The sequence below is a fragment of the Carya illinoinensis genome, chromosome 7 (genome assembly GCF_018687715.1).
Source record: "Carya illinoinensis cultivar Pawnee chromosome 7, C.illinoinensisPawnee_v1, whole genome shotgun sequence".
In the NCBI taxonomy this organism is placed as follows: Eukaryota; Viridiplantae; Streptophyta; class Magnoliopsida; order Fagales; family Juglandaceae; genus Carya; species Carya illinoinensis.
This window is the reverse complement of record NC_056758.1, coordinates 39,251,043-39,269,672: the sequence shown is the minus strand read 5'-3', so window position 1 is coordinate 39,269,672 and position 18,630 is coordinate 39,251,043. Positions and strand designations below refer to the sequence as shown.

Sequence of the window (18,630 nt, the reverse complement as noted above, 5' to 3'; positions counted from 1 at the left end):
TTGCATTCTTCAGTCCGAAGGGCATGACCTGGTAGCAATATAGTCCTCGGTCTGTGATGAAAGATGTTTTTTTTTTCATTCGCTTCGTTCATCTGTATCTGGTTGTAACCTGAATATGCGTCCATGAAGCTCAACATATGATGTCCCGCAATAGCATCTACAATAACGTTGATGCGTGGTAAGGGGAAGCTATCTTTTGGGCAAACTTTGTTTAAATATGTGAAATCTATGCACATTCTCCACTTCTCATTCGCTTTCTTCACCATGACAACGTTGGATAACCACTTCGGGTAATGGGCTTCTCTGATGAAGCCAGCCGCTAGCAATCTTTCAACTTCTTCATTAATGGCGGCATACTTTTCTACCCCGAACAATATCCTCTTCTGTCACACTGCCTTGTGCGTTGGGTCTACGCCTAAGCAATGCTCTCAATGATTTTGTGGTCTATACTGGACATCTCTTCACGGCTTGATGTGAAGACATCCCTATGTTCAATCAACAACTGTATCAGGGCTTCTCCATTTGTTGGCGAGACTTGCGTCCCAAGGTGGGTAGTTGTCCCAGGGCGGTCAGTATATAATGTCACGAGTTCTAGAGGTTCATTGACTTCTACATGTTGCTGAACCCGATCATCCCTAACTTCTATGTCTCTCTCATAAGTTACCATTACAGGTGGTGGAAAGGGCGGCAAGGCCCCATCTTGTCCTACCACCATGCAGACTTCCTTATTGACTTTCCTTAATTCTTGCACAAAACATTCTCGAGCCAGGGTCTGCTCTCCTCTTGCCTCTCCCACGCTGCCATCAGTTGGGAACTTCATCTTGAGATGATAGGTGGATGATACTGCCCTCAAATGGTTGATTGTCAGTATTCCCAATATAGCATTGTAGGAGGAATGAGCTTTTACTACAAAAAAGTCAATCATGGTGGTTGTTGTCCGCGCCACCGTGCCTGCAGTTATTAGAAGCGTGATTGCCCCTTCGGGCTGGATAGTATCCCCTAAGAAACCCTTTAATTGTGTAGGGAAAAGTCTCAGTTTGCCAACATCAATTCCCAATTTGACAAATGCTTCCCGGAACAGTATATCAATCGAGCTCCCATTGTTTACTAGTACTCGCCTAGTTGTATAATTGGTTATTATGAGAGTTATTACTAGAGCATCGTCATGCGGATATATGATTTCTTCCCTATCCACCTCTTCAAAGGATATCATCATTCGCTCATTGCTAAGCTTTGGTTGTTTGTGTGCTCTATCCGCCACGAACACCTCTTCATATCTTGCCTTTCGTGCATACGTCTTTTGATTGATGTGAAAATATCACCCCCAGCAAAACCTTTCGCTATAGTATTTATTTCTCCTATGGGCGTCTTGTTCCAATCACCTCTTGGGGGCAATCTCGCCTTCCTGTTCTGGCGATCATTAACGTAGCGCCTTCTTTCTAGACTGAAAATCCGCCTTGGTTGTTTTTTAGTTTCTAACGCCTTCTTGGTTTTGACCGCTTTGCGATCATTCGCTCCAACTCGCCAATTCCTGCTAACTCCGCAACCCTCTTTCTCATGGTCGTGCAGTCCTCAGTCTAGTGCGAGCTTGTCTGATGATACTTGCAGTACCAACTGCTTGTTAGATAGGACGACGGTTTTCTCTTTCTTTCTCTCCTTCCTGTGCACCCAGATTATTGTGCATCAGTCTGAGGTTGCGATCTGACCGCTCTTCCCTCTCTCTTTCTCGCCTACTTGGATTACCATTCTTATCAGCCCGCATGTTTCTCCACTCAATCTTAGTATTGTTTTTATGAGGATCTACCAAAGCTTGCAGAGTATCTTCTGCATTAACAAAATCATCTACCCTGTCCATGAACTCCTTGAGGGTGGAGGGAGTCCTCCGTGCCAATTCTGCCATAAAAGGACTGCGCGGTCATACCTCTCCTAAAAGGGCAGCCAGGGTGATATTCTCATATTGGTCGTTCGTTGTTAAGCGTTTTCTGTTGAAACGAGCCAATTAGGTCTTTAAATTCTCATCATCTTTTTGCTTAACTCTTAACAGGTAGGCAACTGGGCGCCGTCGTCTTCTACTAGGCATGAATTGGGTCAAAAACTGCTTTGCTAGTTCTTCAAAGTTGTCTATTGACTTTGGTTTGAGGGTTCCAAACCACCCCCTAGCTGTCCCTTTTAGGGTCAGAGGGAAAGCCCGACACTCAATCTCTCATTAAAAAATCGTGGAGCGTGATATGAGCTTTAAAGTTTTTCAGATGATCCACCGGGTCCTTGGACCCATCGTATATATCTATTTGGGAAATTTTGAATTTTGGCGGGAGCGGCACAGTTATTATACGTGCACTGTACGGCAAATCTGTTTAGTGTAGTAGACTTTCCACCAATGAAGAATTGCCCATCTTTTTTGCCATCTTTTCATACTTCCCCGTTAGTTCATTCAATTCGTCATGCATTCTTTCCTTCTCTGCTCGTTCAGTATGCTTTCCGACCCTGTAATGGGCCTTATCTTCTCCTTGCTCGTTGTGAGCAGGCACATCAACATTATGTGAATTGGCGTTCTTCTGTCTTAAGTCGTCGTTCTCATTTTGTAAGATTTCCATGGTTTCTATAACTTGTTTCAATTTTTCCTATGCTACTACTAGTCACGCTTCCATAGATGACGGTTGGGTGTCTATCGTTCAGTTTGCTACCGAGCGTGTTACAATTGGCATGTGAGAACCACACTGAATCACACGAATCTCACAGACGGCACAAAATGCTAGGGATGTGTCTCACTTCTAATCTTCCACTGTGCAACTAATCTTCGCTGATGAAACTCGAGGGAGACTCCTCCTACAAATACTTCGATACTTAAGTCAGTTGAGAGATCATTCTATTTGAGTTCTCAAAGATTACCTATATATATAAACTCGTTTGCTGTATATATTTCATCCAGGATTTATCAAAACAGATCAAGACTTATGATTTTGAATAATCTTATTACTTCTTGTTATTTTTATCTTTCCGTTAAAGGTAATGCCATGCATATCTCTTTTCGAATTCTTCTTTACTATCCCTTTGTGACCCCTGAGCCTATACTCTTAACTTCTTGATTTTTATTATATTATAGGCCTGCTGATACATTCCAGAACATTTCGACTGGGATGGTTCCTCCATGACCTCTAAGAACGCAAGGTCGAGTCATAATTCTGCAAAGGTACTGATTATTGGTGAAGGATTAGTGAAATCATGAGAATCCGATAATTGATGTAAACGAATCAAATATATGTGGCAAATAACCGTTGGTGCAAATACCGAATCCGACGGAGTGATGTTTGCCGACAGCCGCCGAGGAGAATCAGGGATTGCGTATCTTTGTGTGCATGCAAGATAAATCACGGAGCTCGCTAATCCAGTGTACTTAATACAGTTGTATGTTGTATATCTACATCTACATATTAATAATTTTTATTTTATTATATTTCTCTCGTCTCTTTCCCTAGCCTAGTTTCGCAGCACCTGCGCACATCCCTCTGAACGCTCTTATACAGTGTGGTACTTGAACCAGTCTAGGTAACACTGTAACGTCCAGTAATCAAACCGCCTTTCTTTCACAGGATCTTCCCTCTGCAATCTCGAGGCAATGGAATTTGTCATCCCCTCGGGTCAAAATTGCCACGGCACAGCAGCTGTATTTATGCTATAAATTAATATTTAGTTCGGATTATTTTATTAGCCTATTAGGTAAACATCAATTATACCTCATTTATCCATTTTTTCTTCTCTCACATCTTTGAATGCAAACATTAATATTTTTTTAAAAAAAGAAATGAAATGAAACCCACTTCTGTGAAGTTTGGGGTGTGCGCACTGCGCATCAATGGGAAGAAGCATCGTTTTGGTTCTATTGCTGTTTTCGTGTTTGTTATTTTTATTGCTGTTTTCAATCTCCATTGTGTCTGATCTGCATGACCCCTTATCTGGATTTGGAAGCACCTTCAGTTCCGCGCCTCTCTTCTCAGATTTCGATCTCACGCTGAACACCCACCACAGCCTTCATTCTTTTAGAGCCTTTCTCACCAGGTCGTCCATTTCTTCTCTTCTATCTGTTATTATTATTGTTATTATTATTATTGAAAAAAAAAAAAAACCAATTAATTTGTTCAAAATAGACCACCGTGTGGGTCTGTATATACTATATGCCCGCGATATTATTGTCTTCTGATCAATCCTGAGCATCAATTGAACTTTTTTGCAGGAAATTAGTTTCATATGCAGAGACAGAAACTGCAATGTCATTTCCTAAGAGTTTAAATTTGAGAAACAACAGTTACATTGAAGGCCCATTGATAGAGGAGTTCACATTTCCTGCAAGTTCTGCTCCCTTCAATAGCTGTCATGCTTCTACCATTGTTGAGGTTATGCACAACAAAAGCATTTTCAAAATTTGTTTTTTTAAAGTTTATGGCGAGTAGTTTTGACTTCTTTGACGCAAGTGGACTAGATTGTAGTGGTTTCTTTGTGGTTTGTGTAGGTTGACAAAGAGCACTTTTTGGTTGCCTATTTTGGGGGTGCATTAGAAGGGGCATCTGATGTGAAAATTTGGCTGCAGCATAACAAGGTAGTTATATGTTTAGCTAATCATCTCTCGAAGATTTATGAATACAAAAAACGTCACAGGAACAGACCAAGTACACATGATGTATGCAAGAGGACACCTAACTAGAAATAGAAAAAGATATGAGAAAATCATTAGAACTCAGCCTTTTAAAATCTATAGTTGCTGCCCAAAAAGGAAAAAAAAAAACAGAGTATTGAAGAGGAAAGTTTTAAGCTCTTCCATCGTCTACTCATGATCCTCAAAATTTCTAAGTCACCTCATCAACGATGTATTTCTTAACCATTCCTTTGTGACCTTATTGAAGGATGTGCATATAGAGTTCCTGCTTATATATCTAAACATGCTTGTTCTATCATTCAAAGTTGAAATTATAATGTCATAGTTTCCAGAACCGTAGCGTACATTCCCTTGTGGCATATGCTGCCTCTTTGTCTGCTACTCTTTCTCTCAACCTAGCCCTGTTCATTTAGAATTATGCTGTTTTCTGCAAGCAAGTGGTTTGGTTCATTGGCTGCTTAAATACATTCCAGCTGTACAAATGATTTATTTTATTTATTCTATCTAACCTTTTCAAATAATTGATGGAAGAATCCTTCATCCTAGAAATTCCATACCTTGCTGAGTTAAAGTGTTGACGTCACACCCAAAATTCTAGGGTTTCCTTTTAAATGGTTTGTGATGGGATGCTATTTTGGTAATTATTTTTTATATGGACTTCAGTTTCTTTTATTTTGTTTTATGCAATGCTTAAATTATTAAATGTTTACTGGTTAGAAAAAAACAGAAGCAAGGTTAGTTTAAAAAGGATTATGGCTGCCTAGGTGAAGTTTAACTCGATCAAGAATCCTTTTGGATAAAAAAACCAGATATTTTTGGGAGAGAAAACAGATCTGGTAGAGGCCTAAAAAGATCTGGTTGTGGACAAATTGGAGAGTTAAAAATGATCTGCATTGAGCTCATTCCCCCAAGGATTTTTATTGGGAAAAAATATATATTTGGAGGCACGAGAGAACCCAAAAACTGCCGCAATTCCTTGGTCTTCCTTGAACTCATTCCTAGGTACCATGAGAATGAGTCCACAGGCCAAAGTCAGTAGAGAAGACATTGAAAATGAAAAACTCAATGAATGCTTGTCACAGGCTATTACGATCTGGTTTAGATTTTTTTGTGACATATTTTACTTCCTTTTGATATGTTGGGTTTTATCCATTATGAGTTTGGGGTTTAAAAAATTGCTCAGTCGTGTCGAAATTTTAATTTATATAGAACTCTTATTATCCAGTACTATGAATGTTATGAAATGGCATTTGTAGCCTTATTGGGAAAGGGGTTTACACTTAATTTCCACCTTTGCAAGAAGTACCACTAGGCTACAAGGTCATTGGTATTAAGGATTGGTTACAGTAGCATTCATTGGAAGGTTTCTTCAATTCACCTTCCTCCTGCATGTATTCACTCATATGGTTTGATTTCTTTAATCTTTTTAATCGTACGAACTCTTTAAGAAATAAAATTGATCACTCCATTTTGATTCCCTGGAGTAATAACATATTTATTTTTAACTTTCTTGGTATTTTATGGGCAGAATGGCTCTTGGCAGTCACCTGTTGTCATTGATGAAGAACCAAATGTTCCAATGTGGAACCCGGTTTTATTTAAACTTCCGTCAGACGAGCTGCTGATCTTCTATAAAATAGGTCAAGAGGTTCAAAAGTAATGAAACCTTCTGACTAAATTGTAATGTTATTTTCTTTTCTCCTTAGTGATTTTGTAACGAAATCCATTTAATAGTTGACAAGTTGTTCATTCATTATCATTTAGGATGGTAAGTTTCCCACCCTCCAACTGACAGGTGTTTTGCACTTTATATCTTAAGTTACCAAAACTGACATATTGCACTCTCAAAAACTGATGACTGGTCCAATTTTGGCCACTAAGATGGATAACAAATAGGTGATGAAACACAATTTTAATGGTTGAATGTTAATGAATGGTTCCCGTCACAACTTTTTGGTAGCTGGAGGGTGCAATGTGTAAATTGTGATAGTTTGAGTAAAGTGTAAAACGTCTGTCAGTTGGAGGTGGAAAATGTTTTTTTTTTTTCCTATTATCTAATTTCATCTTTAAGCCTCTTTTCTATTACTTTATTCCAATGGCAGGAATTGAGTGCAGTTATATTTTTGTAATCTTGAATTTCTGAACAAAAATGCATAGAAGTTTAATCTTTTGGAACTTATCTTCCCAAATATGTATATGTTACAGATCAATCATCCAAGTGTTTCGATAATAAGTGTTTGAGTTGAACATTCTGTTCTCAATTATCAATGTGTTCTATATTATCACTACACTCTCAATTTACCGAGCACTCTGCAGAAATGTGATCTTAATTGTAATTACGAACACTTCATATTTCGACTTCTGTTTCCAAACCTCTATTAGTCATTGACTAAATCTCAGGTGGAGCGGATGCATGAAGCGATCATATGATAAAGGTATTACTTGGACAGAGAGAGAACAACTTCCTCCTGGCATATTAGGCCCAATAAAGAATAAGGTATGACTTGAATTATTTTGCTATACATTTTTTTTTATAAGAATACTCTGGAAGCCACATTTACTCATGGTTGCACTTGTCATCTGTACTGCTTGCTTTCCTTAGCCTATCTTGCTGGAAAATGGTCTCTTGCTCTGTGGATCATCCGTCGAGAGTTGGAATTCTTGGGGAGCATGGGTGGAGGTTTGAGCAACAACTCAGCTACATTGAGATGATTCAAGGGTTTTGATGTTTGGAGAGGGTTAACATGTTTCGTGACTCCCATGGAACAGGTTACTGCAGATTCTGGAAGGTCATGGAGAAAGTATGGCCCAATTTATGTAAAAAATGAATCTCTCAGTGTGATTCAACCAGTTCCTTATCAGACTGCAAAAGGGACCTTGCGTGTTTTACTGCGATCCTTTGAAGGTATTGATAGGATTTGTATGTCAGAGTCCCGCGATGGTGGCCACAACTGGGATTATGCAAAACCTACCGAACTCCCCAATCCAAACTCAGGTTAGTGGCCCTATTATGTGAAAGGAGATCAGCCAACCCTGTTGACTGTGTACAAACATTAACATTGTGTTGCTTGCATCATACTAGCAGGTATGCAACATCTAGTTTTTATGAATGGATTTAATGGACTTTAAAAGTGGGTCAATCTTGGTTTTGATAACCTCTGAAATACGTTACACTGCAGCATTTAATCAATTGGTTAGTGAGCAACGGAAATGGTCATTGTTTTATAATCAGTTAGGTGTCAATTTTCAGTTAATTTCTGAGAACAATTGAATAACTTCAATTCCAGGCATTGCAAATATGTGTTCCCATATGCAGTTTCTCTTCTTTCCATTTCCATATTCTGTCTGATTTTGATTTCAGATTTCAATTTTTTACCAGGTATTGATGGGGTCAAATTGAGAGATGGCTGTTTGTTACTTGCGTATAATACAATCTCAAGGGGTGTGCTTAAAGTTGCTCTCTCTAAGGATGATGGTGACACATGGTGTGATGTTTTGACGTTGGAGGAGAATTTGGAAATGGAATTCTCATATCCAGCTGTTATCCAGGCTAGTGATGGGTCCGTGCACATCACATACACATACAATAGGACACAGATCAAGGTAACGACTTAATTTCTGATGTCAATGATGCTTTTTATTAGTTTTGACCTATAAAAAAAAATGATGCTTTTTATTAGTTTTGTTTAATGGTGTCATTCGGTATGCCATTGAGAACATTGCTTTGCGGGAGATCTGATCTCTTCCGGTCCTGTCTCTTTTGACAGCATGTAGTCCTTAAACCAAGCTGATACAATCTCACGCTGCCAAAGAGAAGGTCTATTCTTTCATCATGATGTGGCGTAATTAGGTACTGGCAATTTACAATTACATCGGATATGCCACAGTTTCTGACATACATGCATGCTGTTTGTAATAAAAATTTTCTGAACTCTGATCTGTATTTGCACCTAACAAATAATTACATTATGTGCTTGCTGAATTTGTTTCCATCTTATTTTTTAATTGATTATGTTATTAAAACATGTTCTGTGCGTTCAAGTTATATACTTATTTTCTTCATATTACATATTTAATGAAATTATTCTGTCACATGTAACTTGCTCATTGCTAATTTTATTTCATATATTTACTTGTTGATCAGTAAATTAGCATTCACAATGTTTGTTTCTTACCTTTCTGGTCTGTTGCTGCTGTTGCCACTGTTTTTTTTTTAATTAATGTTCACAGAGATTACACAAAAGTAAACATACAAATTGATATTGATTCATGTGATCTGTTAGTTCTATTTAATAATAAAAGTAACTTTATAATCTAACGCACTGCATCAAACCACGTTAGTTTGTGGGTTTACTTTTATATAATCCTTTTGTGGTTACAGGATTTATCTATTCCAAATAATTTAGATAAGGCTTTATTGAGTTGGGTTTTAGAATTGAATTATAAGCCAGGGTAATGGAGGATTTGGCTCGACTACACAGGCAACTTTACTGAATAAGCATTAGATTGATGGAAACACTTTGCTCATCTATTTCAGTATAAGTGAATGCTATTCATCTCAGCGCACTAACACCCACTTTTTCTGCTACTCATCTAGCGAAGTTTCATTGCACAAAAAGGTTCTCAATCCTGCTGTTATTTGCACCAAATAGATTATAGCAGTCGTCTCAAAGTTGGTCCTGTCAAGGATTGTTACCCAAAAAGAATGGACTTGGATTCTCGAAGATCTGCATTAATGAAAACTGTAGTAATTCATGTTATAGGGGCAGAGATCCAGAGTTAGTGTTTATTAATAAGTTGAAATAACTTAAGTATATTTAAGGAACCCAATTCTACTAAGTTTCGAAATTTGCAGAGAAATTTTCTTGAAACAATCATTTGGATGATTCTTTGCGATTTTTTGAAACGATTAAAGATTTCTAAAAATCATTAGAGCGGCGTCCGAACCCAAAGATGCAAGAAATACAGTTTTCGGTTGTCTAAATATTTAAATCAAAATGAAAAATGTGAATAAATTCTAAAGGAGATGGATGGAAAATGGATGCTTAAAATATAATCAATCTAACATTCTGGACTCTTGAGTTAGGGTAGTAATCGATAGAAGTAGCAAAAAAGATGGAGAATCTGGGTTTGAACTGATGGAGTTGATCCTTTTAATTGATGGTCTACCAAAATCTGCTTTTTCTTAGAGCGACCAATAAACGGTCAGGTTTTCTCAGAGCATTAGAAGGAAGTCAGGCCCCTATTACAATAGTTGTGGAGAAACAGTTTTGAGTATGATGAGATCCCCCCGCAAGCGAAGCAAATCAAGCGGTAATCTGTTTTTAATTTGAAAAAAAGGGCTTTGTTATATGTATGTAATATCTTCTTTTCATGCCAACAATATTTTCTTGGCTGCGTACAAATCAAATGCAGAACCTATTTTAAAACTGGCGATATGTGTAGGATGGAAATATTCCTTCTTATTTACGAAGTTCCTTGTATTTAGTACTTATAGCTTATACAACAGTCCACACAATGCTTGATGCTTGTAAATGATGAAAAAAAAAATTCTATGAGAAAAAAGTGCAATACAAAAGGAAAAATTGAACAGAAGAGAGAGAGAGAGAGAGAGAGAGAGAGAGAGAGAGAGAGTTGCTGGGAAAATTTACAAAGACTACTGTACTCCTTATGCCACCAGGCCCATAGCATCATCACAAAATAACAGGAAAATCCCATATTTTTAATTAAAATAATTATATCCATACAATTATTTTAACGATAAACTAATAAATATGATTGTGTTATTTTCTTGCAATTATTCAATTTTTTATTTAGATTTTATATAATTATCTCATGAGAGATTTATTGGGCCCTTGAACGCGTGTGAACACAAAAGCATCGTCTTCAAAGTCTCGTTATTCTCCTGAATACTGCACGGCCCACTCTCCATATCCTTCAAAAAGTCATTTCTCCCTCTCTCTCCCCCTCCCTCCTCATTCACATGCGAAATAGGAATTCAAGCATAACTGAACCACGGCAGCATTTTTCGGGGGTTGCCTGTTATTGGCCAAACCGGCTTCACTTTTTGCATTAATGTGACTCTTCTCCCCTATCTTTTCTGCTAATTTTTTAGATGCGAAAAGGAGAGTTTTTGAATTCCAGGCCACAGGGAATCCAAAACCCCACAAACAAGGCAAAGATAAAGTCAAGCGAATAGTACAATGTAGCATAAATGCCTTGGAAAGTAGGGATTCCTTAGGTGTAGCTTTGTTTGTGCACTTTAAAGAGGTCTAAAAGATGTAGTTCTTGGCAGATGTGCCATGCTTGCTTTCCCCTCTTTCTGACATGAAAGTTTCTGGGCAAAATCAGCTTTTTTGGCTGCGGCTAACAGGCGCATGTCTCAACTTTCAAGCCTTCTGTTTCTCGCCCTATCTCACAATTCAGACATAAAATCTAAAGCCCTGGATTTTTTTTTGTTACTTCACTTCCCCTGCAGTCTCTCTCTTTTTTTTTTTTTTTTTTTTTTAATTTTTACCTTCCGTTGGGGGAGGTACACAGTAGGAATTGGTTCTGCTTATTGCAGTCTTCTATAGGGCATTATACGGATGGGTGATGACATCATAGGGCATTCGTTTTACTTCTAAATTAACTCACTGAGAATTGAGAGAAATGGTCGTTTCCAAAACAAAACCATAAATTAAGCACATACGACATATCAAAAAATGAGATATTTTTGAATGTAACAAGGTAGCCCTAATCAATTAATCAATCGAACCATCTAATTCTGTCATGATTATATATATTGGTACGGTGAAACTAATTATTATATCTGATTATCACATCATCATCTTACATTATTGCTATAATCGAATTGTTATTATTAATCAGGTCGGAAAATCGCATATATGGTAAACAACAATCCTAATTCATAAGAAAGATTTGGTTTCACTTAGGACCTGGTACTCGATCTTGAAGATCATGACATGATTCCAACCAAGAAAATATCAGTTTACTTAATTTTGTTCTCCTTAGAAAAAAGATAGTTGTCTTCTATCTGTGTATATGGAAAACTTAGTGATAGCTTAATTAATCCTTCGCATCAAACTAATTTTAATCTCCGATCCGATCGATTAATGGGTTTTTAGATATAAGATTTCCCTTTAGTTAAACGTTAATTAGTACCATCTTTAATCTATGAATCATTAATTAATCAGTACACTTGAAGGGATAAGCTCAGAAACTAACTTCAGGAGCACATTAGCCATCGGTATATATATATATATTCATCAAATTAATGAACACTTGACCAAAAAAACTACACATACTCTCTCTGACGTACGTAGTTCTTGACAGATGTGCCATAAAAGTATTGAATATGCCACCTAATTGTTTTAGCTTGTAATTGAGTGTTGAGGATGAGGAGAGAGTATAGTCATGCCCCAATATAATTCATTTATGGATGCAGTTGAAGGTAGGGTTCTACTGGAATTATATTCGATGCATTGATACAACTAATTACACGCATGCATGAAGATGAAATGGGCGGCAATTAATGATTTGGCCATGAATATCTTTAATATGTGGGATACGACACAGAGTTTATCTACAAATGAAAAAATTATGAAGCCAATTAAGGGAAATAGGAAACTTCGTTTTGACAAGTACCGTATCACACAGACGAGTACGATATCATGGCGTACGTGCCCGGCTAGCATATATATATATATAGAATTAATGTAGAATATATAAGAAAATATATATTATTTAAATTATTTTGTTACGTACAAAAGATTAAATATTATTTATTAGCACATATATATATAGCTTATAAAATTAAAAAGTAAATTAATTAATTGGCTTCGGTCCCTCTTAAGATATTGGTATCTTAAAGATTTGTCTTAACTTTAAAAGCACATTTAATAAAAACCCGACTTTTTGGTTTAAAGGAACCTCATCAGTCATCAGCTAGCACTTCATTCCATTGATGTAAGGCTCAAGTGTCTTACGCACGCATGTCTTCCTTTTTAATATGTATCCAAAAGTCATTCTTAGAAACCTTTTGTTAATTTCTACATCGAAAAGTTAAAACGCTTGTGTACGTGTAAAGTATGATAGGCCGGGACTAGTACTAGTACTATGACAAAGCCAAATTTCCGCAGCATTAGTGGAGAAAAAGTAGCTTTTCATCTGCCTAATCTAAGTGGGATTTTCTATTGTTGGTAACTCTTAAGGATTCCAAAAAGTTGAAAAAAAGGAAGCAGATGCCATGTTCATGATCCTTCAATTAAAGCTTTTGAGGTGGTGATTTAGCATCTTCCAATTGTCCCTTTTTTCATGAAGATAAAAGTATAGGATAAATTTTTATCAAGTCTTTGATGGGGCGGTGCCTCCAAATCTGTCATTTAATTAAATGAATATAATATATATATATATATATATAATATGCTAGCTAGGTCCAAAACCACTAATAAATTTGGTAGTTATATGCATGTGTCATGCATACAAATTAAAGGTCCTCAATCAGCATTAGAATCCATGTAGATGTTTGCCATTATATATTGCATGTGAAGTGACGCAGCTCGATCCAATGAAAAAAGAATAATTATAAATTTCTCTTTTGATCAATAATAATCCATTAAATTATTTGTTTGTTTGGTCGGAGTTTCATTTAACATCACGTCCAAACAGCTTTTTCCCCTTAATTGGTTTTCTTTTCCTTAATAATAAGATAAAATATATACTTCTAATGTGAAAATGGGGGAACCAATGGTCGTCTTTTGCTTGATTGGTGCTTCTCCTGCGGAATTCATCTCACCAAAAAGCAAGACCACTTTCGTTTATTCTAGACGTACGGGAGCGAGGAAAAAAAAAAAAGGTGCAAAAAGGAGGGAGGCCAGGAGGAAGGGGGGTAGATGGGGGGGCTTAAAAGTCTTACTTGCTTTGAGTGCAAGAAGCTACCAAAACTTTTTAGAGAAGATGGCACTCAATTCTCTCCCCAGCTGTGAGTGATTGTTGTAATGTGTTTGCTTAAAGTTTGACCTAGATGACATGATTTGAACATATTCATATCTATGACAAAAGCTAGGTGGGGTTTGGCTTGCACTAGTGAAAAGAATATGGGACCTACTCATGTCTCATAATATTCCATCAATTAGATAGCTAGCCTGGCCAGCCTCCGGCGGAAAGTTTTACTTATAGTTGATCATCATCGTTTGTTCGATTTCCATTTGAACTTTGGTGGGAAAAAAGAAAGGTGGCCTTTTTGATGTTCTAATTGGTCAAATAAATGGCTACTTTAGAAACAAATTAGATGAGGGAGATGGGAGATCTCGATCCTTATTGCTGGGGTCATTGGTTAATCTAGCAATCCTTACTTGTGTGAAAAAAAATGTTTCTTCAATTATGGTTCCTCGATTATTGGTGGGGCTAGGGATCAGGGAGTACTTGAAAAAGCCATGGGCGGGGAGAAGGTGTAGTAGTAGTGGGGAAAAGTATATTTTATTTTTTTATTACTACTTTTTTTTCCCTTGTGAATTAGGAACCAACTACAAATCAAGCAACCTCCGGCCTTTTGATAATGATGCTGAAAAGTTAAAATAATCGAGAGAATTCAGATTTTCAAAACACAGGGAATTAGAAGAAGTAGAAAAATGGAAAAGAGATATCAACCGAGGTGGGAATTAGGGTTTATCGATGAGGTCAAGTAAGCTAGCTAGCTATCGGCTGCCTTTTTTAAGTGGCCTGGGCGGTATTATTACGGTATCATGCTTAAATTCATGATGTGGGTTTAATTTGCTAGCTAAGCTAAGCTAGATCAGACAAAAAACAAATTAATTAAACAATTAGCACAAATCAAAGGCAGTTATAAATGTACGAAGCATGCATGGAGGGCGCCCAGCTTGAGGGATACGTAAAAGAATACGAAGGAAATATTTAAAAGATTGAAGTCTTATACGTACGTACACGAGTTACTTAAATTAAAGGTCATTATAAATTAATTATTAACCCCTCGATCGATCGTGTCAATATTGATGAGCTAGCTAACTAGGAAACTTGCCAAAAATGTTTGCGGCAATACTGATGCGGTTTCATCTGTAGAAATTATATATGAAGATTATAGCATGATTCTGACCGGTATAAATACACGACACATATGCATACACATTCATGTATGTATGAAGATGGACTTCAGTGATAGGAAACAATATGACACGGTACGTACGTAGAGCATTTCTTTTTCAACAAAATCTTTCTAACTTTAAGCTTATTATTTAATTATTTCTGACATGAAATTAAGTACGGTTTTATACATCTTGATTACACTTCTATGCGGACATGCACGTCTATATCTTTATATATATAAAGTGGCTATCTAACGGAATTTTATTGGTTTAACGGTTTTTGTTGTTTTACCGTTAAAATTAACGCCGTTAGTTACATGAATAAATTAAAGTGGCTCTCTCTTCTTAAAAGTTCTTAATTTTTTAATCTCTCTCTCCCCAATCACTTATGAATAAATTCATAATTATTAAAATCCATGCAGCATGCATGATCCTGTAACCTATGCATTGATGATCATTTATTTATGAGGTATATTAGATATCTATATATATATATTCTATTATATATATCTATATAAATTATATAAATATATATTCTATATTCTATTATATATATATGATCTTTTATATAAATTATAATTTATATATCAATTTATTTATGTGATTTAAAATTTTTATTCATTCCTTATATAAACAAAGAGAAATGTAAAATAATTAAGTTTAAATATATTTACCAACTACATTTACGAATACAATTATCCTAATAAAATATTATTTATTTATCAATTTAAATTCATTATGAAACATTAAAATCAAATAATAATATCTTATAAAAACCTTAGTATTTTATTTCTTTATAACAATTATGTTACTTTTTAAAAATAATCGCTTTATTAAATTAAGAAAACGTGTTATGCACGTTCGTTTACTATTAACAGTTTATCTCCTGTGCTGCACATGTTTGTTTCAAGATTTTTTTTTTTTTTTTTTTTATAAATTCTAAATGCTTTAAAACTGATTTAAGTCTATTTTACTATTTGATGTTAGAATTTATATATTTTTTTTCTAAAAATATTACATTATTATTCAAAATTTTTTCCTTAATAAAAATAATATTTCTATACACTGGACGAACGTCCCTTAGACGTTGCCCAACTATTAGTATATATATATATATATGTATATGTATGCATGCATGCGTTTATGTGTGCTTTGATTAGGCCTCATACGGCTGATCGTGATGAAATATCAAAGCCGAAAGTCATAAGTTCCATTAATAGACTCATTAATTAGTAAAGATCCGCGTAGACATAAATTACCAGACTGCTAGCTACCTAATCAAGTGCTTTTGTGAGACTTTGCGTGTTGAAATTCTTGCCATTTAAAAAAAAAAAAAAAAAAATTGGAATCTTATCATTCAACTTCATTCTACATATAAGTGATGACAATTACTGACGTGTTACATTGAAATCTTATCCTTTATTATGTACACACTAAAAGGAAAATTATCCACCAACTTGGACAAGGGACACGAGTATTCAAATATCCAAAAAAAAAAAAAAATCCAAATAATTTTGGTATAGCATTGAAACATGATGACTGTCATCATTTGGGTATTGAAATGGTTGGCTGTGGCGAAGGAAATACTTGGGTACGGGACCCTGGCTAGCTAGCTTGTTGACAAGATTCAATTAATAGAAAGTCCAAATTGTTGAGCCTATGCTTTCCTACGTACTGTACTCTCGTCATTTCAGTGTTAAGTTTCACACTACATGAAAATAATAATTTGATTAGGCCCGTAGCCAAATTGCCAAGTACCTACAAAAACAATGGAATATATATATTCCCTCGCCTTTGGCTCTTCTAAAGCAATGGAAACGGAATCATATTTTAAATCCACAAACGTTGATACCAGAAAACAAAACGAAAGTAAAAGTCCCAAAATGTCAAATAAAAAGCAACTACACGTACACGGCACATCATACAAAGCTGTCCAAAATAAAAGCATATTCAATACTGTGCTTTCAATAGAGATAGAAATGCAAAGCATAAGATATATTATAGACATGATTTTATATGATTGATATGTTTTATGTATATAATCTGTTATATCTATTTTATGATAAAAATAATTTATAACTTGATGTATTATATCGAAATATATTATTTTATTAATTTACTTTTATGTAACTTTTTTTATTTTTTTTTGACTAAATATGCATGCGATTTCATTCATGAATTAGGACCATTCGTCAGAGTGTCAAACAAAGCTAGCCAGTTAACTGGATGAGTGATTACGATTTCACGAGTTGGATGGACGATCTTCAAAGTCAAACAAGCCCTCATCACTTTGAATTATGAATCACAAAGTGCAGTCAAAGCAAATATATGTGCATCTTTTTATGACCCTAGCTAGCGGCTTGGAACGTCTCAAACAACGAAGCATCTCTTAATTGGTCATACCTTTCATCAATCCCTCCCCCCGCCCCGCAAAAAGTTAAAAAGACTTTTTTGAGACTATCAACGAGCCGTAAGCATACGCCTCTCCTTTTTGCCTTTTCTATAAACCTTTATGGGATAACATACTTTATGTATAGATTTGCCATTGCAGATAACTCTACCCAATTAGCTTAATCTCAAGTGGAGTTTATGATTACCAAAGACTCAAACCTATCAAATTTGAAACAGTACCCTAACTTAATTAGTTGCTCTAAGACCGACTACTGCCTACAAAATATTTTAATAAAAAAAATAACGTTACATATAGTCATAAATTATATAAGTATTATATAATTATTTAAATAAAAAGTAAATCTATTATTTAAAATTAAATTTTTTATATAAATTTTATATTTATTTTTTTAAGTGATTACATAACGCTTACATACTCATAACTGAAAATATCATTTCTCTTTAATAAATATTTGGTCAAATTTTTTGAAAGTTATCCTTTGAACTCTAAGATCTTAAAAAAAAATATATTAAATGTTTTATAATAATAATTATAATTATTTAAAAAATATAAGTTGACATTACATATTAAATAAATATCATGATATTTATTTTATATGTATATCTTTTTTTTGACTTCGTTTACATCAGCATCTAGACACTCATTATTGCTACGTGGCTCACTGTTGGAGCAGAAGGTGGTAATTGGGGAGATTTGAGTGAGTAGGTAGAGGCATTATAGTAATTAGATATTGCCAATAAAGGGACAAAGAGGCTTCAAGGATACGTGAACGGTAATAAATGTTGAAAGTTGGAAGTCTCTCTATCTTCTCTCTCTCTCTTTCTCTCTCTGCTTACAGCTTTCAAACTCGCACTTTTTTATATTATTTCGGCCACTGGAAAAGGATAGGAGTTTCACGCGTCAGCTTTCTCTCTTTTATCTCTTTTGTCACGATATTTTCATTATGGATCCTATTGTATTGCGATAAATCAATAATAAACAAAGATCACACTTTATGATAAGATCATCAACGTTGGAATTAATCATGTGTAGATTAGTAAGAATATTATCATAGGCTTTGCTACCACGATTATCCTTTACATGATTACTCTATATATATATATATATATATATTTTTTTTTTTACGATAATCTGATAACAATAAACAAATAATTGGTGACCATAAAAAAAAAAAAAAAGAGATTCTACCCAATAATACATAATTATACGCGATCCAAACTTGCATACAAATCTAAATTATCACCAGCCAAAGTGTCAATTTTTTAATGAAGTCATTAGACTTATGTATGGAGATGGTGAGAGGAGGAGGACTATGTGGGTGAGGTTGGGATAAGGTGGATGTACTTGTAAGTTTGGATGGAGGAGTAAAGGGGGCAAAAGGGTGTGCGGAAAAGAAAGAAAGGAAGTGTAAACAGGTGGGCATGCAGGGCAGCAGTTGTGGGAAAAGGGAACTCGAGAAACGC

The 18,630-nt window shown here is 35.4% G+C and overlaps 1 protein-coding gene across 6 annotated transcripts; it reads left to right on the top strand.

Annotated features, from left to right (window-relative positions):
- Positions 1-3,097: 3,097 nt before the first annotated feature.
- Positions 3,098-8,633, top strand: LOC122315191. Of its 6 annotated transcripts, none has more exons than XM_043130981.1 (11): positions 3,098-3,405; positions 3,591-3,717; positions 3,976-4,056; positions 4,232-4,391; positions 4,508-4,594; positions 6,180-6,307; positions 7,052-7,148; positions 7,254-7,331; positions 7,421-7,646; positions 8,031-8,254; positions 8,419-8,633. In XM_043130981.1, exons 4-11 carry the CDS (start codon positions 4,266-4,268, stop codon positions 8,440-8,442), a joined length of 990 nt encoding a protein of 329 aa, XP_042986915.1. In that variant the 5' UTR covers positions 3,098-3,405; positions 3,591-3,717; positions 3,976-4,056; positions 4,232-4,265; the 3' UTR covers positions 8,443-8,633. The 6 variants fall into 6 exon arrangements, with proteins under 6 accessions (XP_042986915.1, XP_042986918.1, XP_042986913.1 ...); XM_043130979.1 differs by having other exon boundaries at positions 3,099-3,405; positions 3,967-4,056; XM_043130984.1 differs by lacking the exon at positions 3,591-3,717.
- The last annotated feature ends 9,997 nt before the right edge of the window (positions 8,634-18,630 follow it).